Source organism: Microtus oregoni, unplaced genomic scaffold, assembly GCF_018167655.1.
Source record: "Microtus oregoni isolate MIOR12 unplaced genomic scaffold, Mior012 000020F_ref0000438, whole genome shotgun sequence".
Classification (NCBI taxonomy): Eukaryota; Metazoa; Chordata; class Mammalia; order Rodentia; family Cricetidae; genus Microtus; species Microtus oregoni.
Window position 1 is genome coordinate 24,410,626 of NW_024543079.1, and position 27,989 is coordinate 24,438,614.

General features: G+C 41.1%; 1 protein-coding gene across 1 annotated transcript; it reads right to left on the minus strand.

The window, feature by feature from the left end:
• Positions 1-1,644: 1,644 nt before the first annotated feature.
• Positions 1,645-27,989, minus strand: Dstn (destrin, actin depolymerizing factor). The gene is made up of 4 exons (XM_041670537.1): positions 27,828-27,989; positions 6,726-7,033; positions 4,973-5,049; positions 1,645-2,849 (listed from the first exon to the last, which is right to left on the minus strand). Exons 1-4 carry the CDS (start codon positions 27,828-27,830, stop codon positions 2,740-2,742), a joined length of 498 nt encoding a protein of 165 aa, XP_041526471.1. The 5' UTR covers positions 27,831-27,989; the 3' UTR covers positions 1,645-2,739.

Consider the following 27,989-nt stretch of genomic DNA (forward strand, 5'->3'; position numbering starts at 1 on the left):
ATAGGCCACCTTAGCAAAGACCCTGGTGGGCAGGAGGCTAACACACCCTCCACAAACGCCTTCTCTCTGAGCTCTCTTCAGGTTTGGATCTAACGAGTTCTGAGGCCAAAGGAGGTAGTTTTCCCACCCCTCTCATAGCTCATCTACTAAAAACCCAACCTTTTAATCCCAAGGGCTAAAAGAACGGGAACTCACCACAGTAGCAGGGACAGCATGGCTAGAGTCATAGCTTCTGTGCAGTTAGGTGAACTGCTTTGCCTCTGTGCTGGCTACTGAAGGGCTGCCCAGAGGCTTTCCAGTTGCACTGTTCAGCAGAACAGTTGCTCCACTGTGTGACTGAAGCCTCTTCAGGAACCCTTGTTCCCCTGACCATTCAGTGTCATGCACCTAGTATCCCTTCTTCCAGTGGCAGCCCGAACCTTGTTATTTCAAAAGGACTCCAAACCTTTGGGCAGGTTCATTCTCCAGTGGGCTGCAGGAATGAAGCTGCCAAGGGCCTAGGCAGCTTTGTAGGAAGACCAGGACGGACTCAACTATCCAAGTCACAGCTGTTTTCCCGAGACTAATAATCTCGGAAGTAACAAACTTCATAGCACTGGCCTCATGAGCACCTTTCACAGTGACCAGACATTTTAGTATGTTAGCCCTTGAGAGTGGAAATGTCTTCTACAAATAGCATTTCCTTGACCAATGTCAGCAAACATGTAAACCTGAACTACTACAGCAGAACTGAAATGAAATACTTGTTAGCACAACTTGGGGCCCAGACTAGGTGTCCCCTGAAATTTCCCAAAAGCCACCTAGATGAGACAAACAGTTTCCAGGAACCATTAACATTTCTGGAGATGTTTACTTACAGACTGCTTAAACCTGTGTGCCCAAACTTCTGAAGCACAGAGTTGTGGTGATGGCAGCAGTCACACTTCACAAGTACAAACAGTTCTAAAAAGCCCCAGACAATACCTGGACCATCCGCGGGCTGTTCTTGACCTCATGGACTATGGGGCCCACTACAATGGCTGCATAGAAATTCAGGATGAATGACAAGCAGCCAACTTTTAAAGGGAGTCTGATGAAAGTACAATTACCACTTTGCTTCCTTCAGATAGACATATGGAATAAGAAAAAGATGTCCAACTTCTACAGTTGCATTCTCATTTAAGCAGAGGAGTGAGCTGTGACCTCCTCCTCCTAGTCAGGAATGCCAAAACCTGGAGGACTCACTGCATAGGGAAAGTATGCTAGCTTGTTTGGTGTCAACTTGACAAAAGCTGGGGTTATCTGAGAAGAGGGAACCTCAACTAAGAAAATACCCCTATTAGATTGCCCTATATATAGGCAAGTCTTTAGGGGCACTGTCTTAATTGATTTAGAAGGGTCCAGCCCACTGTGGGCAGCACCACCCCTGAGTTTATGGTCTTAGGGTAAGAAAACAAACTAAGCAAGCCAGTAAGCAGCATTCCTCCATGTCTGAGTTTGTGTGCTGACTTCCCTCAGTGATGGGTTCTGGGAGCAGTAAAATGAAATAAAAGTATACCCCTCTTCCTCAAGTTGCTTTTGGACATAACCTTTATCACAGCAATAAGAAAACATGCAGAAGACAAGTTCTTTATCTCCGATTCAGACAAATAACCACACAAAAGGTAAGTTACAAATGCTTCCTTTATTACATAAAGCCAGCACTGCTACTTCTAAGTTGAGCTGCTTGTGCATCTACACTGTGTGGTATCGTGCCTGTGATGTTATCACTTCCAAGTGTCGTTAGGCAGACCCCTGTGAGTGCCATCCGTGGTACTTGTTCCCGTTTCCCACACAGCTGGTAAACTGCTCTAGGGATTTGTGTCCTCCCAGGCCCCAGAGGAAACACTCAACACTGTTCCACATCCTACCATACCAGATGCAGCAGGGTTCCGAAGGAGAAATTAAAGATTGACAGCACCCTGACTTTTTTAAATACACTGCTTTATCATTTTTCATTAATGAAGTAGATTACAATGAAGCCCTAATTTGCAATATAATTAGTTGTTACAAGACACTGAACATTCCCCTGAGGATATACCATGATTTCTAAGACACAAAGTCACTGTAAGCAGTTTCCCAGCCCAGGGAGCCTCTTGCTGCAGGTACAGGGCTGCTTCCTGCATTCCACACTGTGCTCTGGATGGTGTGCTGCAAGGTCAGTGTGATTCTAAGCAGACACAGTTCTGAAGCAGTCTCGTGATGTATCTGATGACTGAAGACTGCCTGGCTTAGTTACTGCTGTTAGTGTATATTAGTGTTGTACACACTAAAGAAAATTATACCTCATTATTTTGTTTAAGTCAAGGAAAAATAGAGAATTTGGATGAAAATTATACATAGATTACAATCAGTTTTCTAAGCAAAGGAAACAAAAGTAACTGCTGAGGTTAGTCAAGATTTAGAGTTCGCTTCACATTGCCTTGTACTGTTTTGTGAACTGTGTTATTAAAATCCTGAGCTCAACAAAATCTTTGTAAGTCACTTCATGAAAATAGGCATTTGGCCAATAAGAATTTAATTCCACACCAATGAAACTTTAGAGGCTAGATTTATGTAGGTGTTGGTGTTTGCACACATCTATAGAATTTTTAGTTTACTATAAAGATGACAAGACAAATTCCCCTCAGTGAGATCCTGGCCTAATATATTTGCTTTACTTCTATAGTGAAAGGATAGTGTTAAACATGGAAGCTTTCAATTGTGGCACTGGCTGATGATCTAAATAGGGGATCCTTCAAAAGCTACGATTAAGGAGCCACCAAGCTTTTCTGCAATACTAGTCCGATTGAGGTCTTCTGGTCCATTTGCTTGATACTCATGCTTTATGCCTAGAGAGAAAAACAAATTCTATTTAGAATTATGCAGTAGCTTACTATTTCTCTAAAGTAGCAAACTAAAGACCCTTGTGTATTAACGGACCACAGAATGCTATCCAATTGTAGGAAGAAATAATGTATAAGCACATGAATCAAAATGATGACCTGTCACAAACATAATGCCGACTGAAAGCAATCAGAAAAACAAGTGCACATCCTGTTATGATTCCATTTATTTAACTCTAAATCAGCCCCAGCTAATGTAAGCCATTAGATGCTAGGGTACCAATTAACATTAGGGTTCAGGGAAAGGTAGGAGAAGGGTACAAATGAAAAAGAGCGTCAAGAAAGATTTTGTGGGGTTCTATAATAATTTAGAATATATACTTTATTAAAGATGTTATACTTCAATAAAAAGCAGGCGTAGTAACTTTTTATTTAAAACAAATGGAGATATGGTGGCTGGAGACATGGTTCAATGGTTAAGATAAGAGTACTTGTACTTCTTGCTCTTGTGGAGAACCAGAGATCAGTCTACAGCACTAGAGTGAGTGCCTTAGAGTCAATGGTCTGCGACTCCAGATCCACAGGGTCTGAGAGCACCTGCGCTCACATGTGCACATAACTAAAAACAAAGCAGAAGCCAGGCACACGCTTTTAATCCCAGCATTTTGGAGGCAGAGGCAGGTGAATTTCTGAGCTTGAGGCCAGCCTGATCTACAGACTGATTTCCAGGACAGTCAGGGATACACAGAGAAACCGGGTCCCCCCCAAAAAACCCAAAATAAATGAATGAATGGATGGATGTGTGGATGAATAGAATAAATCTAAATAAATAAATTTTAAAAAGCAAGCAAGCATGAACTAAAACACTGCTACAGAAAACAGCTCTGTGGTGGCATTACACACCACACTACCACACTTAAGATGTGGCACTGAGGGGGCCTTAGGACAATTCCATCAGCACACTGTAGAACTAGCTCACCCATGGGCTTGCACACAGCAGTTTCTCTGCACAGAGCTGCATGTTTTAAAGCAGCTGCACAGTGAGTGTCTACCATTTGAAGATCATTTCTCAAACGTTACTCAAACAGGTCAGTTTTTAGCCAACTTTGGACTAATTTGAGAAAGCCATTGATGATTCCACTAAAAAAATTTTCAAGGTGTCTATCATTTAATATTCCTAAATCAAGTCCAATGTAGCAATTCCCCTTAACTATTGGATTTCATCACAGTACTGAAGCTGAAAGTCATTTGAAGCAACTTGAATGCATGAAGAACCCACTTACTTGAACAGCAGCGGGACTTAGAAAAGGAAACAGGAATTCTTTAACTCATTAAAACAAGCTAGGGCGAACCAGTTCTACTCCAAGAATACAAATGCCAGTCACAGAAAACAAATGATACCAGCACTGGGTAAACCCTTGTAACCTGGGCTCCCTCCACTACTTGGACATCACACAGTGGAAGGGAGATGGCAGAAGAAGACTCAGATCAAGCCTCCTTCCCCAGAGCAGAGAGACTTGAGGTCAATGAGGTTATTGATTCGAGCCAAAGGTCACACAGCAGTTAGACAGCAAGCTCAGCCCTGTGCAAGCCTCTGGGGCTTGTGCCTCATGCTCTTCTACCATACCAATGTCTTCTGGCTGGAGTCTGGCCAAGGCCACTTCATCCGGACCCCAGCCACCCAGTGGCAAGCCAAATACAACTGGCCAGCTCAAGGTGAGTGTATTTTCCTTTGGACCCAGATGAATCAATTACCTAAAATTATACCATTGAACAGTAAAGCGAGAGATAAGAGAATTCTTCCCCACTTATGAACATTTCCTTTCAACGGCCTTGTCATGGGCTACATTAAAAAACAGACTGTTAAATACAAATAACATAAACCACCTGCCATATAAGAACCTGGCTTAAACCCAGCTCTAGAATGATGCACAGCCAATGGGAAAGGCCATGAACACAGGCCTGCAGATGCAATGTAACCAGTCCAAGACAGAAGATGCTCAGAGGGCATTTCTCCCTTCTCTGTCGCCAAAGCTCACTGAAGAAAATAAGGAATTTTAGAGATATTCTTATCCTAATTCAGGGATTCACTATACCCATAAAACTTCATAGGAAAGTCTAGCCCATACCTTGAAATTTCTTCTTGATGGCGTCCTTCGAGCTCGCATAGATCATTTTGCTTTTCAGAGGCGCATGTTCTGGTGCCCTAGACAGAAAGATGCCAGAGTGAAAAGATGGCTTTGGTGAAAAGTACAGCCTCTACCATGTTAAACAGTCTCCAGCAGAAATGAGACAGGCCTCAGAATCTAGATTTCTATTTCCCACCTCTGAAGGTAAAAGTTACAGATGGTCATATGTACAATAACCATAGTGAAGAAAAAAGGTATGCCAAAAAAAAAAAAAAAAGACCACTGTCCAACTTAAAAGCCTATTTAGCCAATATATCTGCCACACAGCTATAACTTCCCCAAAGCCAGGGACTTTACTGATTTTATGAATAGGGCTGTTTCCTCAGCTCCTAGCACTACGAGTGATGTATAGGAGAAATAAAGTTTAATTAATGCACCTCATTCAAATCCAAATTCTACTAACTTCAAGGCTTATCAATAATGACCTTCTAAGTTTTCATTTATGTCCATAAGTGTGGTTACTTGTCTGTATGTGTACTATATGCATGCAGGTGTCCACAAAGGCCAGAAGAGGGCATACACTCCCTGTAACTGCTTCGGGCTCTTGTGAGCTACCTGACAACAAACCATGGTCCTTTGCAGAGCACAGTGTGTGTAGCGCTGAGCCATCTCTCCAGCCCCTCAGCAATTATCTTCATACACTACTCTCCAGAGATGGTGGCTGTCTGTTCCCTCACACAGACCTTGACCTCACTCTTGCAGTCTCACATCCTGGTTTAACGGGAATCTTAGCGGAAGAGAAGTGATGGAATCCACCATTACTTTCCTCCAAATATCAATGCTTTTGACCTCCAGTTCTGCACCTCTTTTACCCTGGCTGGCCTGGAACTCAGAGATCCTCTTGCATCTTCCTCCAAAGTTCTGGGATTAAAGGTATGTGTCACCATACCTGGCCATAAGACTTCTGTCTAAGGCTTAACGTCAAATACTTGAAAAGATAGAATAACTAGAAAAGGCCAATAAATCACTTAAAAATGCTAACTAGAGAACACTGCTCAGCTGAATCTTTTGCAACAATGGAAATGCTCTACATCTGTCAGTAATATGTGGCTACAAATTGGAAATAGATATTCATTCTGCTAAACAATGAATTTTAGCTGGGCATGGTAGACTATGCCAGTACTTCTAACACTGGGAAGGGCTATTACTGAGTAGCCAGGTTGGGCTATACAGTGAGACCCTGTCTCAAAATATAGCGGTATCATTTTTAACCAATTAAAATTTAAATTAAAAATGAAATATCCCTTTGTACATAGTGGTAACCTAACTAGAACATATAGCAAACTACAATAAAGAAGGAACAGTATTAGTGGCCTCAAAAAAATATACACTCCAAATACCTACATGAAGAATATGTGTCCAGTAGAGCAAAGAGAGGCTTTGGTTTACCAGTAGGAACATTTGGTAGAAGCTGGGAATTTTGATTTAGAAACAAGTTCTAAGAATCCATAAAATAAACTACCTAAAATGATGTTCTTTCAAGTAGACAACATAGCTAACCTATCACTACAACTAAGACTATGAAAGCTGGGAAACATTCTGATAATGAACACGAGTTATCTTGAGGGTCTGGGAATGCCTAGCACATGCATGGTCCTGGCTCAAACCCCAACATCTCTAGTACCATTCTGGTCCCCACGTTTCTCTAAGAGCTCGGATATACAGAAGCTCGGGGTTGATTCTAAGTGCTCACCACAAGAAGAACATCAGCTCTTCTTTTCTGGACTCCTTGGTTTCAAAGCTTGCATCATACAAAGCATAGCGACAATCTTTCTCAGGAAGCATTCCCACAAAATGCTTGAAAGGATCGGTTATGGTTTCACCAACATCTCCAACCAAGATCTCTTTGCCTTCTTCAACAACTATGCACTTTTTGTCTGCACTGAGACAAAAAATGACAGCCTTCTTTCTTTTCTTGATTTCTTCTGGCGTGGAGCATTTCCGAACTTTCATGTCATAGAAAATGCGACATACTTCATCCGCAACCTGAACTCCTGAGGCCTATGAGGGGAACAGAATGTGCAGAAGGCTGACAACAATTGTAATTTCAAATGTAGAACAAGACATTTTAGCTCTAGATTGGCATCCGCTCACACGACCATCACTGACTTCAGACTTACACATACCATGGAAGCCATTTTCACAGTACATGGGAAGGGAATCTGACTGTAACAGTCTCTTCTGTCCCAAGATCTCAGACAGCTGAATGGTGTCATCACTGCCAACCCCCAAGTCTGTCTCTCGGAAACAGGGTCTCATGAATCCCAGGCTGCATCAAGGTCTCTGTGTAGCCAAGGATGACTATAAACTTCTCCCCTTTCATGTTCTGTGATTACGTCTGACACTGTCTGGCTAACGCTGTGCGGGGACTGAATACAAGGCTTCTTGCATGCTGGGCACGTACTCTACTGACTGAGCCACACGCCAACCCTCAACTGTTTCTTCTCTTTCTTTCTTTTTTTTTATTGGTTTTTTGAGACAAGATTTCTCTATAGAATAGTCCTGGCTGCCCTGGAACTAGCTCTGCAGACCAGGCTAGCCTTGAACTCTCAGAGATCCATCTGCTTCTGCCTCCTGAGTGCTGGGACTAAGGGCGTGCGCCACCATAGCCTGGCTGAACTGTTTTTTCTTACAGGTTTCTTAGAGCCTTAACTGAGATCATTTTCCAAGTCTGTATATTAATAATACATTATTATATATTAATAAAATCCTTTACATGAAACAAAACAGATAAATTCAGCTTCATGGCTGGAAAAACTCATCCTATAACATCTCTTTCTCTCACAATAAAAAAAGCACTATGTAAAGATTTCAAAGTTCTAATCAATATTCAGTAACATTAATTGCTGCTTTTAATTTCAGTTTACCATGTAGAGGGAAAAGCTTAGTGAAGTGCTTTCTATGTAAGTCAAAAAGGACCTGGGTTCGATACCTAATACCCACAGCAAACTGGGCATGGTATTACACTTGTAATCTCAATACTAGGAAGGCAGCAACTGGGAACATCTTGGGCTTAGTGGCCTGCCAGTCAAGGGTACTCCATAAACACTAAATGAGAGATCTTGTTTCAAAAACAAGATGGACATTTTCTGAGAAACAATATCTGAGATTGACCTCTGGTCTCCACCCTGACACACACACACATACACACACACTCCGCTAACAAATGTTAGTGAGTTTGGACAAGCTGTAATCTCACACTGCAGCAGCAAAATGACACACAGGTCACCCACCTGTACATTTCTCAGACACTAATCAGAGAGTTAATACAACATCTGAGAACTCCAGTTCTTGGGTATACTTAGGAAAGAAATAAAAATGTGCCCTCATAAACAACCATATGCAAATGTTCACAGAAACGTTACTCACATAGACAAAAATGGAAGCTACTCCAAAGTTCATTAAGTGAAGGGATTTTTAAGTAGTACATCCACACAAAGCAAAAACGAGGATCTGACTCACTGCAACATAAATGAGCCCCAGAAAACATCACACTCAAAAAATTAGCCAAAGAAAAAGGGCTGTATGCAGCATGATTCTATTTATATAAAATGTCCCCAAAGGCGGATCTATAAGTAGACTAGTGGTTTCCAGGGTCAAGGGAAGAGGAAAGAGATTGTTAACTGGCAATTTTCTTTCAGGGTGATGGAAATGCTCTGCAAAAACCCTACTGCTTAAACACATGTGCAAGAGCTGGCTGTCATGATGCATGCCTATATCCAAGCAAGCAGTTTGACAGCTGTGGCAAGAAGATCAACAGTTCAAGGCCACCCTGGGCTACACTGGTGAAACCCAGTTACAAAAATATAAGAGAAAAAGATGCCTATAAGAATGTGGGGGAGTGGTATATTGGGAAACTGGCGTTTATCAAAATTTCATCACCCAACTGTTAAGCTCTGCGTACACTGTAGTGCTATCTAATCTGCATCTATTCACAAACTCCTCCAATCTAGCTAACCAATCCACACATTTTTCTTATAAATGTAACTACTGTAAATGAACAGCACATTTTAATGGCAGTCAGAAAATACTAGATAGAAAACTAACAAACTTTACAACCTTACTATATTCAGATTACATTCTTATTAAACATGCATACTTATTATATTTTTAAAAAATCACTTTCAAGCCTTTTACTGCTTTAGTAGGATTTTCTGATCTTTGAAGAAATGGAAAATAATGTTTAATTAATATTGTCAAGGTAGAACTAGAAACAGACTCTAATTCCTCTCTAGTCCATAATAATGCTGATATTTAAGTTTTTTAACCAACAACTAAGTCTTACTTTTAAAAATAGTTTATTTAAAATTTATCATTCATATAATGTGTTTGAATCAATCCATCTGCCATTTCCTCCCCTCTAACTCCTCCCCTACCAGCCCACAACTTTTCCTTCCCAGCTTCATGAACTCTCATTTATTACTATTTTTTAAATACCTACTGAGTCCATTTAGTGCTCGCCCAATTCTTAGAGGGCAACACTGGAAGCTTTGTATTTATTCAACCAATATCTGAGTATACCTAAAGTACCTAAGTCTCTCTAACAAAACTTGAAACCGATTTAGAAATCAGTCGTGTACTGTAACTGAAAACAAAGCAAACACAATTCTGCAGCTATGGTGGGCAGAGTCCAAGCCTTTTCCATCAGAAACATCACCTATGCTGCTCTTTTACTCCTACTCTGTGTGGTAGCACAATATGATGAGTAGAGCCTAAGAGTCTACATTCATAAGATCCAGGTGACTATTGCGAACATTTAGTCCTAAAACCTGATGAATACGATGACTACTGTCTTTACCCCTTCCCCTGTAGGCTGTGATGAACGAGTGGAGTCCTTTACAAATCCCAGTCGCTCGAGTCCAAGGATCTGTGCACAGACACTTGGCACAATCTAAGGTCCCTTCACAGCTTCTTAAGTCAAAGGACAAAAGGTCACAGAAGAAGCCGGCTGCATTAAAACAGCTCTCCTGGCAGTCTGGACTTCTGTGAGGACTCACCTGAGTCTCCTCATAGGCCCTCACACCGGAGCAGTCACTACGCTCTCCTAACAAAAAGGCTGCCTGTTCATCCTAGCCTGAAGGCATTCATCTCAGAAGTAACGCCAGGCAGAGCCTATCTGGTTCCTTCAAGAAAAGCTGAGAAGAAAAAGACCTCTCCTACCAGTTCTGTTTTTCAGCATGCAACATTTAACTGCTCAGCAGTCAAGAACCTGTAAATTTATTTTAAATAAAATTAAATCAAATTCCATTTTAAATTTAAAGTTCGTACAGCTGAAACAATACAGACCACTGAAAATCTCTGAACCAGGAACACTAAGTTGCTACAGTTGGAAGGAATTTGAGAGCAAAAATAGACTGCTACCACAAGCGCTCTGACTGCCTTAAAAAGCTATGGAGTCACAGCTGAAATGTCTCCATGTTCTGTACTAGGAACCACTGGAGAATAGGAATCCACGCTCCACCCTGCGTCAGAACAGCTGCTTCAAGCACAGTGGGTCATATGTTTGTCTTGAGTCTCTTCAGATGGAGCGTTTATAAAATTCACCAACTGGAGGACTCAAGAGATGACTCAGTGGCTCAGAGTACCCCTGGCTGCTCTTCCAGAGTCCTGGGTTCTACTTCCAGCAAGCACGTGGTGGCTCACAACCACTGATAGTGGGATCTGATGCCCTCTTCTAATATAAAAGTTGCACATGCAGATAGAGCACCCATGTGCATAAAATAAATCATTTTTAAAAACTCACCAACTAGCTGGGCGATGGTGGCGCACGCCTTTAATCCCAGCACTCGGGAGGCAGAGGCAGGCGGATCTCTGTGAGTTCGAGACCAGCCTGGTCTACAGAGCTAGTTCCAGGACAGGCTTCAAAGCCCTCTGTCTCAAAAAAACAAAAAACAAAAAAAAAAAAAAAACAAAAAAAAAAACCCAACAACAACAACCAAAAAAAAACCTCACCAACTGAGATTAAATCAAGATTCATGATTCATGAGGTACACACTCCTTGAATAGCTCCTAGTCAAACACAGAATTATGCTAACAGTAATACAGACACTGGGCATAATCTTGGAAATGGCAGAATAGCTGCAAGATCAAGTCTCTCAAGTCTACCACAAGGGTGAGTGACAATCGTTGAAACTTAAGACATCAAGTTTTGAGGCTTTAATTTTTATTAACCAGTGAATCAGTTCAAACCTAAATGTGATGGTCACTAACAACAGGCCACCCGAAACCTGGACACCAGACTGAGGTTCATCCTCACTGCTAAACACAACACAAGTAGGACACCTCCCTCCCCTTGGCTCCATTAAAACTCACTACACTTTAATCCTAATTAAAGAAAACAATTAAAGTCACTGAGCTACCTAAGAAAATTATTAATTTCTAAACCTTGTTTGTGTAAGGGTCTAAAATGTCTGAAAAGTGAGACTGGTGCAGAGCAGACAGACAGACAGACAACTGTAAGTTAACAACTGACAGCAAACAGTCAGTGGCTCCTTCTGACCAGTTTCTCAAAGGAGCTGGGGCGTTTCAAACCAGGTCCAGGATTCCCTTTGTTTCTACCTTGCACAGGACCAGCAGAGACAGGACTAAGAGCTGGGCTGCTGGCTACTGCTAATGCCTGCAGCAGAGACAGACAAGACAGTGCTGCGGAGCTGACTCGGGGCTGAGTCCCTACCTCTGTCTCCTACAACAGCTCCACTGCATTTAGGAAGGTGATTAGAAAAAGACCATAATTCCATCAGGGCCAGAAAAGAGATGGAATGCAATGGGAGGAGCCAGTGAAATTACTGTGCCCCCACCCTGCCATATGTGTCCCTCCACCCTTGACTTTGGATTCCAGAGTTCATTCTCTACAGAGCTTGCTATCTTTCCAGTCGGTCACCCTACTGAAAGGGGGAGAAAAGTGAACACAAGAAATGAAGGTAGACTCCTAGTCACCCTCAGGTATGATCCTAAATTACAAAATCCCCTTTTCAGCTGTCTTAGGGAAACATGTGGGCCAATAACAGCTGTGTTAGCATTTCTTTCCTGCCTTCTACTGTGGTAGCCATCACCACACTGGAAATATATAAGACAATAAGAAAGTAAATTATTACTTTGAGTTTCAAAGAAATTTAAAAAGCAGCAGCACATAAAACTGACCCAATACTAAAACAGTATGTTTTGGACAAACAAATTTATAAAATGTATTACACAACTTTCTGTCTTGGGAAATAGTCCACTGTTTTTGTTAATGACCCACGTCATTTGGAACTTCAGCTATTATACTACGCAAAAAACAGATTAATGCCTCTAAGGGCAAAGATTTCACATTTAGTATTTAATCTATTTATGGTTGACTATTTCTGAGGGCAATGAAGCAATTTTGAGGGGAACAAACTGCTAATACACACACATACACCCCCACATACTGGTGAGGCAGGGTTTCATTATATATCCCAGGATAGCACCAAATTAATAATTATCTCTCCTCAACATCATAAGTGCTAGACTACAGGTGTGCAGCATCAAATCTGGCATTGTTTATGAAAAGTAGGTTATCTTTGTATCAAAGACTCAAAGCAATAAAAATGAAGAGTCAAAGTTTCATGCAAAACAGTTTAACTTAAGCAAATTAGGCAAAGGCTTAATTCTTCCAGGTGGATTAAAAGAGAATATTTTATTTTATCCCTTATGGAAGATGCACTGAATATTGGGAAAGAAGTGAAGAACTGGAAAAGTTTATGGAGACAAGACCAGGAAAAGCAACTTTGGTCCTGACCATTCTGACAAATGTGTAATTAACTGAGAATATTGTCTTTCGAGGAGTTGAGAAAATTCCTTAAACAAGCAAGCAAACTGGTTACTCTTGTCTCCTAAGCAGAGCTGGAAATGCTCCACTTTAGAAGATTTTTCTCTGCAGAGAAGCAGAAGCCCACAGCATCCTCTCGCATCCCCCAGGGCGGCCAGAGCTGCTTATTCTTTAACTCAAGGAGACAGGTGGAACCACATACGCCAAACACTGGAACACAGTGCTGGGCAGTGCCATTTATCAAGTGCACACTAATTATTACTATTATTAACTAGAAGATCCAGTTAGGGCATCTTCAACTCTTCAATAAGTCATGTTGCCAGTAAGCCTCAGGTTACTGGACAAGTTAAAACTTGTATTTGGAGGCTGGAGAGATGGCTCAGCAGTTAAAAGCACTGGCTGCTCTTCCACAGAACTTGGGTTCAATTCCCAGTGCCCACATGGCAGCTCAATCCTGTCTGTAACTCCTGTTCCAGGGTACCTGATACCCTCACGCCCTCACACAGACAAGCATGCAGGAAAGACACCAGTGAACATAAAAATAAATTTAAAAACCTGACTTGCATCTGAATCAAGAATTTATTTAATTTTGGGGGGAAAAAAAAGAGATGAGTTCACTGAGTAACAAAGGGCAGAGGGCAGGGCAGTAGCAAGAACAGACTACCTCCTCAATCAGAGATTCCCTGCTTCCTGTTCACGACAACTGTGGCATTTGGTAGTATCCATCTCTTTTTTCTCCTGACTATTTAGTAATGCCATCAACAGATAAAAAAGACACTGAAAAAAATGTGATATGTATACAATAGAATTTCATTTTGCCATAAAGAATGAAATTACAATATTGCAAGAAAAAGGATGGGTCTAGAAACTACATATCAAGAAAAAGGATGAGTCTAGAAACTACACATCAAGAAAAAGGATGGATCTAGAAACTACATATAAGAAAAAGGATGGGTCTAGAAACTACTTATCAAGAAAAGAGATGGATCTAGAAACTACATATCAAGAAAAAGGATGGGTCTAGAAACTACATATCAAGAAAAGAGATGGATCTAGAAACTACATATCAAGAAAAAGGATGGGTCTAGAAACTACATATCAAGAAAAAGGATGGGTCTAGAAACTACATATCAAGAAAAAGGATGGATCTAGAAACTACATATCAAGAAAAAGAATGGGTCTAGAAACTACATATCAAGAAAAAGGATGGGTCTAGAAACTACATATCAAGAAAAAGGATGGGTCTAGAAACTACATATCAAGAAAAAGGATGGGTCTAGAAACTACATATCAAGAAAAAGGATGGATCTAGAAACTACATATCAAGAAAAAGGATGGATCTAGAAACTACATATCAAGAAAAAGGATGGATCTAGAAATCTCATATCAAGTGAGGTAACCTGAACTCAAAAACAACACTGCAGTTCTTGCTCACGTATGAATCTTAGCATGTAATGTCCACAGATCTGTATGTGCATAGGTGATGAATTAGAAATGGGATGATAAAGGTGAAAGGAAGTGCTGAGGAAGGAGCAGGGCATCAGAACACATGTGCAATGCAAGCAGAAAGGTTGTTACTGGCAGCAGAAAGTACAAAAACTGGAGAAACAATGGAAGGGAGAAAGAAAAATAAAACTTCTTTGAAACTGCCATAATGAAACCTAATACTTTGCAATGCTAACTAAAATAAACAATATATTAGGTGGTTGAACAGCAAAGAAAGGGGCAAAGAGTGCAGTAGTGGCACGCACACCTTGGTAGTAACCCGCAGTTCTCTAACTGGACTTGACCTGCTCAGCAAGAGGGAAACCATGTCTAGTACTGGAAATGCAACTAGCTACTCAGTGCTAGTGAAGTCATGGATCTTAGGAGAAACTACACCACCACTTAACAGCACAATCTCTAACTACACTCCAAATATTTGTCATTATACCCACAGGTAAGTATAGTTCTCACCCTTCATCAAGGAAACTTCTCTTTGTAACAGAGACCTTGACAGAAAACCACAACCAATCATAACGCAGAGCTGTGGAGCCCAGTGATGTAGAAGGATCTTCTTTCTATGTGTTACTTTCATTGGTTAATAAAGAAACTATCTTGGCTTTTTGATAGGGCAGAATTTAGATAGATGGAGTGGACCAAACAGGATACTGGGAGAAAGACAGCAGAGTCAGGCAGATGCCATGAAGCTCCGGCCCGAAATGGATGTAGGTTAGAATCTTCCCGGTAAGCCACGGCCTCGTGGTAAACAGATTAATAGAAATGTGTTAATCAAGATGTGAGAGTTAGCAAGAAAGAGGCTAGAGCTAATGGGCCAGGCAGTGTTTAAATGAATACAATTTGTGTATTGTTATTTCGGGGGTAAGCTAGCCGGAATCCGGGCAGGAATGCAGCTGGCCACGCCTTTTACTACAGCCCAGTCCCGAAGGATACTTCCACATAACACCCTTGTATCTAAGGCTCCAGGAACTTTGCAGAAGAGTGGATGAAAAGACTGCAAGGGCCAGAGGATCAGAGCATTTGCTGAGATCTTTGTCTTCTGGTCACGTAAGAAGCAATGTTCAAAAGTCTCACCAACGTGGCTGCCCAAATGTGAACTGAACAAGAATGAAACCACATCCAATAGACATGCCAAACTGGATGGGGCCTCAACCGTACACAAAGAACTACAGCAAACTGAGGAAAACTGGGAAAGAAAAAGGTGGCCTTCCCCAGGGAAGAGCACACCAACTGGTTGTTCAGTGCCAAACAGTCCTGAAAACATACATACAAGCAACATCGCACAGACTGTATGTTACACTTAGGAATGTATATGTATATACGGGCAACGACAATGAAAAGAGGCCATGAATCTGAAGGAGAGCAGGGAGAGGGATATGGGACGGCTTAGAGGGAAGAAAGGGAAGGGATAAATGTTGTAATTATATTATAATCTCAAAAATAAAAGGTTCAATTACACTACTTTAGGAAGCCATCACCCACAATGAAGAAAGCCGTGACAGAGTAGCAAATAAGTGTGTTTCATCCTATGTCCCTTCCCAGGATATATTAGTCAAGGAACACACAGGGATTCTCCAATATCCTGAGAAACTGAAAATATCCAGAGGTATTAAGTGCAGTTTTACAGGTTAAAGATCCTGGCCAAAGAGCTAAGATAGGTAAGCTCATGTTTCTGCTCCATTTGTCAAGCTTCAGGCCTGCAGGACTGCTATTAACGACATACAGCAGAAGTATGCCTGCTGTCCCACTGGTTGTCTTCCCTCCCTCCCTCCCTCCCTCCCTCCCTCCCTCCCTCCCTCCCTCCCTCCCAGGGCCACCACACCACACTCTAGCTGCAGTTACAGCATCAGATACCAGTGATCCAGAAAATGTTTCAAGCTAACTCTGCTTTAAAACTGCTTCATCTGAAAAAAGCAAAGTGAAGCCAGGAATGATGGTACATGCCTTTAATTGCAGCATTCAAGGCAGAGACAGCTGGGTCACTGAATTTGAAACCAATCTGAGTTCTAGGACAGTCAGGGCTACACAGAGAAACCATCTTAAAAAAAAAAAAAAGTTAGTTAAAAACTAAAAACAGAAGAAAAAAAAAGCCAAGTGAACAACCGATTCCAACCATAAAAATCCTCAGTCACTTTAGAACAAAGCACACATGTGCTGGGATGGCCAATGCAGCAGATCGAATGGAAGTTCTACTTGCTACTTAAGAGCTGTTTAAGGAGAAGCTCATTATTAAGGCTCCCTGAACATCTCACATTCTCTCATGGTGCTACACAGTTCCTTTTCTCATCTGGTTGCCCTCAGGGTCAGCTCAGATCCTCCTCTGGGAAAGCAGCTCCTATTTGTCCCTCGCCATCAGCTCTAACCAAAATCTGCATGACCCTCCATGTACTGACAAGGACTATTGTTATTTCTATCACTGCAGTATTATCTATCCAATATTGTCTAACCATTTGTTAGTTGACTCTTGCTCTTGGCTTCCCCACAAAAGAACAAGAGCTGTTGTTAGTGGGTGTTTTTACATTGTTACTTTGTTTTTGCTTATGCAGTGATAGGGTCAAACCCAAGGCCTTCGAGCTAGGCCAGCATTGATCAGCTACCTCCATTCCCACTTTCTTAGTACCTACCACTCCACTCTGCCCTTCACATCTTAGCCACCATCCACCAGCTACAACTGTGATGCTGCCAACTACATGTTTAACTCAACCAATAAAAGTTTAATAGTATTTTTGTCTTGAAACCTTTAAATATGTATTTTAACTGCTTAATATGTGAGCTTCATATTTCATATAAATTTCAGGATTAATGCTATGTAAGAGATAAAAATGTATATACTAATCAATATTCAAGAACATGACTAAGAAATCAATATTCCACAAAATAACACATTTAAAAGTTTATGTGGTCTAAGTTGTTGCCATGGGCCCATTTACTTTGAAGCTGAAAACATTTAGAGGCATTACTTAAAACGAGTTGTCTACTAGTTTTACCAAGTAGAGAATGTTTCATGAATCTGCTGATATTTGAAAAAGTAAAACCTTCTTGACATCATCTCAAAGGGGAAAATCAAAAACTATTCCCTGTAAAATCAGGGCTATGACAAGGATACCCATTCCTACCCAGAATGTGAAGTCTTACCCAGAGCAGCAAGGTGAGCAAGGAAAGAGCTACAGGATAGAGAGCCAGCCAGGAGAGGAGAAGCGCATATTCTGTTGCGGCAACGTGACTCTTTATATAAAAGTCTGACAAATAAACTCTGTAAGTTGCAAGATACAAAAGGCCATATACCAAATCAGTAGCATTTTTGCAGAGAAAAGAAAAAAAACTCAATCCCCACTGCTAAAACAAAGAGCCAGAAACAACAACAGCAACAGAAAACCCTTCCAAGGGACTGAGGATACAGTGTAGAGACAGACTGTTAGCTAACAGGTATCATCCCCCATCCCTAGTGCTACATCAAAGAAAACAAGAACAGAACAAAACCCCTTAGGCCTCCATCTAGCCAAGGGAGTGGATTATTAAGCAATGCTAATTACAAAACAAGGAAAAGAGAACAATGGAGACTACACACCAACAGGAGAAGACATCCCAGAAAGGCGTTGTTAAAATGTCCATACTATCAAAGCAAATTTAGAGTCAATGTGATCTCTACCCACAAAGCACTGGTTTTCTTCACAAAACAGAAAAAGGAAGATGGGAATGGTGTCACATGCCTGCTATTCCAGCACCTGGGAATTGGAAGCAGGAGGCAAATACAGCCTTGGCTACACCCTGTGTATGAAGTCTAGGTTACACAAGAGAGGAAAGGAAAATAAAAAAAAAAAAAAAAAATGAAACTTGGGTAGTCAAAGTATTTTAGCAAAAAAAAAAAAAATCATACTATCTCACACCTCAAAACATACTACAAAGAGCAAATAAGCAAAACAACACGGTGCAAACGTAAAAATATACACACACGCAGACCAATGGAACAGAGAACTCAGAAATCATTCCATAATCTACAGCTAACTAATAATCATTGGAAAAAGCACCAAAAACCTACATTAGAGCAAGGACAGAGTCTTTAATGAAGGAAGCTGAGAAATTTGGAAATTCATACACAAAACAATAAACAAGACCCCAATCTCTCATCACATAAAAATCAAGCCAAAGTACATCAAAGGCCTAAACATGAGACCCCCAAACCATAAAACTGTCAGGAGACTCAAGGATGACCTGCAAGACATTGAGTGGACAATAGCTTTTGGATGGCTTCCCCAGGGCACAGGCAATAAAAGTAAAAACAGGCAACTGGGGTTTTAATCAAACCAACTGGTTTCTAAACAACATAATACAAGAGTGAAGAGACATCCAGCAGAGAATGAAAAACATTAGCAAGTTGTTCATCCAACAAGAGATGCTGATCCAAGAGAGACAAGGGATCCAATAGAAAAATATCGCAACTCTGATGGGGCGGGGAGCTGAATAAACCATTCTCAAAGAATAAATGACCAATTATATGAAAAATGACTGTATAGTTGGAAGGGAAATGCAAAGCACAACCATGCACCGTCCATAAATACACCCATGCTGGCAGAGATGCAGAAAAAGGTGAACTACCACATATCATTGGTGGGAATATGAACATATACAGCATTATGGAAAACAATATGGAGGTTCCTCAGAACACTAAAAACAGAACTCCCACAATCTAGCTATCCAACTAGTTATATATACTAAAGGAATCAAATCAGCCTGTCAAAAAGATGTCTGGTAAACACCCATGTTTACCATGACACTAGTCCCAAAAACAAGACATGAAATATCTAATATACAATCACTATATTTGATATCACCACCACCTTTTTTAGACCTTCCTGGAACTCACAATAACCTTCCCCCTTAGCCTCCCAAATGAGGAAATTATAGATGTGTGTCACCATACTCGACACCATTTATTTGCACCTTGTAATCAGATAGTTCAGGACTTTGCTGGACTATTCTGGACACCACTCCCTTGTTGGGTGAACAGTCGGCAAGTAATCCCTCTTGGTTTTCAAGTTATCAATTTACTGTATTGTTCCTGCTGTATAGAACACTCAAATCGATTTTGACATGGCAATTTCATAAATCAGACTATTTTGAAAGAAACTGTGCAAAGCATAAAAGTTTTAACACAAGATGACGTTTCTTAAAAAAATGAATTTAAACGTAACATGAATCAATGTCATCAGGTGGACCACAGGAGTGAGCGCTCCCAAATAGAATATGAAGAACTGAGAAACTGAAGGTACTGTCCATCTCTGCATCCTTCGGTGGCTCTTCGGAGGTGGGGATCAGTAGGAGGAAATAGGTTAGACACAGCCCATTCCTCTTTAACCTCTGCTTCCTCGCAGCCATGATGCAAGCAGCTTTTCCCCCACTGTACATTTCTCTCATGACGCTTTTATTATGAAGGACTAGTTTGCTGGGACCAGCTAGGCAGAAATCCCCACCCCCCCCCCAATTAAATAAGTGGTTTTGGCTTTTTCTATCCATCCAGCAAGAAATGAAAACTGATAAAATAGAAGAACAAAACAGCAACTAACCAGAAGCCATTGAGAAAGTGACAAACAGACTCCAAAAGCATGCCTCTAACAGCTTGGCAGTATGGCTGAGCAGAACTGGTCACACCTGAAGTGTGTAAGGATGGCATGAGCAAGGGAACACACTGCCTGACAGTTGACACGTTGTTACCTTCTTTTTTATGTGTAAGGTCTTTAAGCTATTTTCTATGATTCAAGATAGCCAATAAGCAAATAGCATCCAATTTCCTTTGACAAAAGAGGAGTTTCTGTATGCCAGAATCATTACAGTGTTACCACAGCAATTCTTGTCTCATCTCTAAGGATTTACATGCAAACTGAATTGCAGTATGTATACAAAGGTAGGGTCCTATCCAATTGTTTCAATGCTTAAACCTCAGTTCCCAATGCAGTGTTTATAAAAATAAGAACAGATATAAAAATTAAAACAATCAGATGGGCAGCAGTGTCTCACGCCTTTAATCCCAGCACTCAAGAGGCAGAGGCAGGGATCTCTGTGAGTTTGAGGACAGCCTTGGACTACAGAGCGAATTCCAGGACAGACTCAAAAAATATACAGAGAAACTCTGTCTCAAACACCTCCCCACTAAAATAAATAAATAAATGCAATCCATCTCTATAGGAACTTGTCTGTCAAAATTAACATCCTCTTAATCACATATTATAATTTAGTAGCATCCATGTAGGCTACTATGAGAAAGGGATTGCGTACTGATATGTACAGCCCCATCTTGAAAGAGTGGTACTTTCAAAAACATCTTAGTAAGTATTAAAAAAGAAACTGTCTGGAGAGATGGGTCATCAATTAAGAGTGCTTACCGCTCTTGCAAAGGACTTGGATTGAACCCAAATGGAGGTTTATAATTATAATTCCAATTCTGGGGGATCCAACGCTCTTTTGGTCTTTGTGGGCTCCTACATGCATGTGGGAACACAGACTCAAGCAGGCATAGGTGAACACACACACATAAATAAGAAATACAGATTGACATTCCTAGTACTGCTTCTTAGATTATGTAAGTGCAAAGCATTAAATTGTCAGTTATTCAAGCTAACTTCCCACCATGAACTGAATAAACCAATTCATAAAGTATATGGCTGGATCAATAAGGCCACCACTAACCATATGCAGTTTAGTGACTTTTTTAAACGTGGCTAAGGAACTGAATTTTAAATTTTATTTCATTTTAATTAACAACTTTAAAATTCTAAACTCCATTGCTAGTAAATTTGTTAAATATATTAGGAGAAACCTGAGTATGTGGGCCTACTTTTTAAACTACAGTCATGGTACGTAAATACAAGTCAAATATGTGTAATGAATATTTAAGTGCTTACATTGAGACCATCTTATTTAGTATTCAGGAAGGCCTTGAACTCAAGATCCTCCTGCCTGTCTCTAATTCCAGAGAGCTAGGATGATAGCTGCACAACAAGCCTGAATGAGTTGTGCTTTAGGTGTAAAATATATACAGAATTTCCAACAATGAAAATATGTAAAAGTCACTAATTTTTCTATCAGTCAAATGTTGACACAATATTTTAGATAGGGCTAGAGATGGCTTAGTGGAGTGACTGCCAGGCATACACAAGGTCCTGGGTTGATAGCTAGTGTCACAAAGAATTATAGATTATATTGGCTTAAATAAATTTCACCTTTGCTGGTTACTTTCTTTAAGGAGCACTGAGAAATTTTTAAATATATATACATTCCTGAAGCAAAATTTCATAACGAGAATTCCTTAATCTGTCCAAAAATAAGAGAGCTTAATCTTATCTGTGTCAACTTCAGCTCTATAACCATTTGAGAATGCAACAAATCTATGTTGAAAATATTCAAAACTAAACGCTAATTACATTGATATGCCAAAAGAAAAATCACGATAGGAAATTCATTGTTCTTTTTCTGTGATCAGGTTAAAAGAGGTACAACCTATAGCACAGTACACAAACGTTGAAAGGAATAGTCTTCCTTCGATGGGGTACTGCTGTAGGAGGCACCGAGGTCCCTGTCTCTCGGGTGCTCATGTATGTTTGACTGGGGCAGAGACTTTTTGACTTTGCAAGCTTTACAGACAAAGACAATGCATTTATATATACAAGTCAGTTTCCCAAGGCTCAGGGTCTGGAGGTTGAGAGCAGTGGGTGCTCTCCAGAGTTCAATCCCCGGCAACCACATAATGGCTCACAACCATCTATGATAAGATCTGGTGCCCTCTTCTAGCCTGCAGACATACATGCAGGCAAAACACTATACATAATGAATAAACCTTTAAAAGAAAAAAAAAGAACGATATGATCCATCTCAAAACACTTGGTTATTACCGAAAGGAGGTAAGTCTTAATAGTATAAAAACACAAGAATTTCAGATCCTTTACACAGTTAAAACACTACTTCACTGAAGCAATTCTATTTATGGAAAAACTGTTGTGATGTCTGGTGAAGTGGCATATGCAAGCAATTCCCACACTCAGGAGGATGGAGTGCTAAAGACCAGCCTGGGCTAGCTACAGGGTGGAGATCCTGTCAGACAGAGGATGAGAATGAATTTGTTCTGCATAGTTACTTTTAAGTAGGCTTTGTTTGATTAGTTCACAACAAATTTTTAAGTATGAAGTAAAGCTTCCATACAGTCTCTGGGTCTTTGGCTTATTTTATACTTATGTATACTACATGTATGCTTGCTTGTCTGTATGTGATACTGTGTGTATGCAGTACCTGCAGAGGCCAGAAGAGGGTATGGGGTCCTTTGGAATTGGAGTTATAGGTGTTTGTGTACCACCTAAGGAGGGTGCTGGGAACTGAACCTGGGCCCTCTACAAACATAGCAAGTGTTCTTCATTACTGTACCATCTCTCCACTGGTTTTTAATATTCTGTCTGAATGAAGTGCCCCAGGAAAAAGAGACGAGTTTAGAATGGAGGAGATGAATCTCTGTAGGTCCCAACTAAGATGAGCTACCTACTCTATGGTCTATCACCTCAGAAGCCTGGAAATGGCAGGTGAAATAAAGAGGAAGCACTTTTCTTCTGTGATTTAACAGCTTAAGACGTCTGGAAAGACACATGTGGAGAAATACCAGTCCACGGTATAAGGACCCAGCACTGACAAGCGTGGTCTTGGGGTTTTTCTTTGGTTTGTTTTTGGTTGTTGTTGGTTTTTTGTTTTTTTGTCAGTGCTTGATTTCAGCTCAGATGAAGTCAGGTTCACAGATACATGTCTTATATATAAACATTACATGTAAGCTGATGTGAAGCATGGTGATACCTTGCTTGCCTAGCATCATGTGAGGCTTTGGGGCCCATTTCTAGCATCAATTTTTTAAAAAAAAAGTACAATATATACAGAAACAGTACTAATAATGAAACGTAGAAACCATTTTCTACACATCAGCCAGGCAAAGGACTTAAGGCTCAAATTAGGTAAAAGAAACAGAAAGGATTCCACCAACTGAGGATCTGGTGTACAAACATATGAGATTGTGAAGGATATTTCTTATTCAAGCCATCAAAAGGCTATATAGATAATGAGATACAAAGTAAAACATACCAAGAGGAGGAGAAAATACACATGCATGCTCTCCATCCAAGGGTCTCTGTGTTTATACCAAGAGGACACACAGGGACTAGACAAGTAATATATAATAATTTTATATGGAAACCAACTATTGTGAAAAGTTTAAATAGATAAGTCAACTGGAGAAATGTCCAAATGTCTACTAATAAAGGGATAAATAAACTTGTGCAGTTTTTTTTGTTTTTTTTTTTTTTTTTGGTTTTTCGAGACAGGTTTCTCTGTGGTTTCGGAGCCTGTCCTAGAACTAGCTCTTGTAGACCAGGCTGGTCTCGAACTCACAGAGATCCGCCTGCCTCTGCCTCCCGAGTGCTGGGATTAAAGGCGTGCGCCACCACCGCCCGGCTAACTTGTGCAGTTTTATAATGGAATAAGACCCAGTAGTTCAATTCAACACCCTGGGCTGGTGAGATGGCTCAGAGTAAAGGCATTTGCCCATAGGCCTGATGACCTGAGTTCAATGCCCAGGACCTACATCATAGAGGATCAACTCCAGCAAGTTGTTCTCTAAGTTCTACATGTAGACCTAGGCAAACATATATAAACAACTCAATAAACTAAGTACATATAATAAAAACCAACATCCTCCCCAAAAGAACACAAAAATTAAAAAAAAAAAGTTGAAAGGGACTAGGCAAGGCACAGCATAACATATATATAAAATTTAACACACTGGTGTAACATGAATTAAGAATGTAAAAGCATGAAAAGTGAAGGAGCTGGAGTTGGCTCAGCAATTAAGGGAACTGATTGCTCTTGCAGAAAACCTAGGGTCAGTTCCCACATGGCAACTCACATCCATTTGTTAACTCCAGTTCCAAAGGATCTAACGCCCTCTTCTGACTTCCATGTGTACTGCACCCATATGGCACACAGACATGTAGGTAAAGCATACACACACATAAGTAAATTTATTTTTTTTAAAAAAAAGGCATAAAAATGCCAAAGAATGAAATCTATCAACTTCACGTAACTGTGGTGAAATGGACCTGAACCTTGCACTTAAGACACACCCTATCTCTATAGGTTTGAGGCCAGCCTGGGTTACAGTAAGATCATCTCAATTATTAGAAAAGAAAAATAGGAAAGGTCTATTATATATTCTTTAACAAGATCTGTTCATATCCTTTCTCAAGACTCCCTGGTTACCTGCCCAGGTTCACATTCCTTCTATTGGAGAAGTTTCTCCATCATGAATGTTCTTTGAGTTTACAACATCCTGAATATAATCACTTCCTAATGGGCCAGTATAAGATCTGACACAGGACTGGTACCCAGTAGGGAGGAAGAGAGTAACTAGGAAGCTGCAGTAATAACAAATACCTAAAATATGACCTCATCATCATGATTTTTCTTTTGATAAAAGGGAACTTTATTCTGCACTGATTAAAATGTTTCCAAATTAATCATTTTAAAGATGGGTATAAAATAAGAAAAAGTGATTTGTGGGAGGTAATTGATCCCTTACAGCCTGATTTTCATGTTAAATGGGCATATAAACGGTCAAGTGTGGTGGTGCACGCCTTTAACTCCATCCAGCACTGGAGAAGCAGAGGCAGATGGATCTAAGTATGAGGACAACCTAGTCTACCGAGTGACTTCTAGGACAGCCAGCACCACACAGAAAAATTCTGCCTTGAAAAATCAAGGGGCTGAATTGTTAATAATGTTTTTCCTAAGTACCAAGTGCAGAATAAACTGGTAATTCAGTCCAACCCAATTAGCTCAGTTTGTTGGAGAAGAATTCTGTCTGTGTAAAGATAAGAGTTACATTATCACATATTCTTTGACTGTATTTCAAGGCAAGACTACACCCTACTTTCCAGAGAGCCACAAAACTATGCTGCAAATGCATTCCTTGGTAAAAGAAAAGGCTAGCCAAATCTACATGTGATGTGTCAAGCTGTACCCAATAGAACTGAGCAAATAAAGTCAGGAATTTAATGGTGAGCTGACAAATAATCTTTGCACATATGAGGAAGCTGACACACCCAGTACACACACAGAAATTTTATTGGACATGTGCAAACAGAGGGTACATTTTCCCCCAGTGGGAGGGGATTTTATAGAGACAGTTATGGTGATATTTTGTAATGAGACATTTGAAAACACGACATCTCATTTTTCTAATTTCAACTTGCTTTATTCCAACCACTTCTAAAAGACTTAGTGAGTACCAGGAAGCAATTGTTCTAAATTAAACAAACCCATAAGCAGTTAAAATTTGATCTCCCCACTACCATCCCCCCAAAAAGGAAATGGGGGAGGCAGGCAATGATGGTACACGTCTTTAATCCCAGCACTGGGGAGGCAGAGGCAGGCCAATGTCTTTTGAGTTCAAGACCAGCCTGCTCTACACAGCTAATTTCAGGACAGCCAGGATTGTTACACAAGAGAAACCCTGTCTCGAAAAAACAAAGGAAGGGGGGAAAAGCTAAGCATATTAGCTGACACCTATAATCCCAGCACTCTGGAGCCTAAGAGCAGAATGCTAGGCCACCCTGGGCTATAACAAGACCCTAACACCTGTAAGTCTAGCACCTGGAGGCTTAGGCAGGCTTGCCTTAAGTTCAAGTCCAGCCTGGGTTTCACAGTGAGTTCTGTGTCATTCTGGATCACAGAGTGAGATCTTGCCTCAGAAAAGGACACCAAGCAGCTCACCAACAAATCTAAAAGGTTTCAAGTATAGAGAGTGCTAGAATCTGGGATGATTAAGGAGAAACACTCTCTCTCTAATACTCTCTAATGGCTGGAATGAATGGAGATGCCCCATGCCTATAAAATCAAACACAGTAAGAGTCTGTGTTCTGAAACCTTCATGCTGAAAACACACCCAGAACTGGTGAAAAGGCTCAGCAGTGAAGGCACTTGCCAGGCAAGTCTGACAACCTTACCTTAGTTCAGTACTCAGAGTTCACAGTGAAAGGAGGAGGGACTCACAAGGACTCACAAGGTGCCAAGCCGGCAGTGGCATTCCTGCACCCACGTCCTCAGACCATAACAAATATATTAGGACTTGGATGTAAGAATGAACCCACCTTTGGTTTCTCTCTCCCCCCCCCCCCATGTACCAGGAAATACAACAGATTCTTCTTTCATTTTGTTTGAACGTACACAGGAAAGTTAAGCTTTAATAAAAACCAAGCATTAAGACATTTAAAATGTTTAGCCCTGTTTTAAATATCAAGTTTGTGTTCTCAACTAAAAGAAAAGGCGTTGTTACATCAGCAGACTGGAGAGCAGGCACCAGTCCGCTAAACAGCACTTCCTTACACTGAGTGTTCAAACGGATCAGAACTCAAAGTCTTTAATAAACCAGTTATCTACAGATACATTTCAACTATTGAAGAGGTTCACAAGACTTCAGGGTCTGATCTATTTGTAGCTGATATAGCATTAAACCCAAAGAAGAACAGGATTTAGTATCAAGACACTATTAAGCAGGGTCAGTTATCAAGAAAACTATCCACTTAATCCAATGAGCTATAGGCACCTGCAAGCCAGTTGCTCTATCCTAAGGAAAATCAAAGTTGTTATTTAGTGAAAACAGTGTAGACAGATAAGTGGGTACCAACTGCTTCCAAGTGCACAGATGCAGCAACAGGATAGTATTTCTAGCAGTGTGGCAAGGCCTTGCCAGCAAATCATTGACCAAAAATGGTAACAGTGTATGCCGACTACAGTGACAAAATGTTCTACCTGAACGCCCAGTTGGGATACTGTTGTACAGCAGATTTGAGTAACAGTTTAGAGACAGAGAAGTTTGTAAATTACTCAACATCTCCACCGTCTCAGCACAAAGAATGTTTCTCTTGTTAACGGACTGGAGTTATTAAACGGACCTCCTGAGAGCTTTTATATTTGCACCAGGAAAGCAACATCATGTTCACCCCTCGCACCCAAAGTTTGTGGTAAAGCCATATTCTCAGGGGAAGGCAAATTTCTAGCTACGGATGGACAAGCCGGCAGGGAAGGGTTAAAAGAGACACTGCCAAGCTTGACAAGCCCAACGAGAGTGCCACTGAAGCTGATTGCCAGATACGACAAACAAAGCCACGGCAAGGCCACCCTGTTCTTAATCACGCTAGCTAGCAATCACCCCGCCCTCTAGGGTGTTCAATAAAATCCTTCTTTTCCTTCTCGGTGGAAAAGGCTGAAAAGGCCCACGGGTCACTGAGCTGGCCTTGGGGGAAACCGCGCCCACACGGACGGTCCCCGGGTTCCGCGGCCCACCCCGGGGACCTGCAGACCTCTGGATCGAAGGCAGCGAGGCCGGGCCGAAGACGATCCCGGGCGGCGGCCCGGGAACTGCCTTGGAGCCGCGGGACACAGTCCCTCCCTTGGTGGACGCCAGAGCTGCGGGTCACTCACCATGTTCGCCGCGGCGGACTTCGAAACGAGGAGCCTGGAGGCAAAGTATGAAAAGCGTCCTCCGCACGGTAGCAAGACCCGGAGAGCGAGCGCGAGGCAGACGCGACAGCTCGAGCCTCTTAAGGGGCGGACGGCACGGGTTCCAGCGAGACTGCGGCTGCG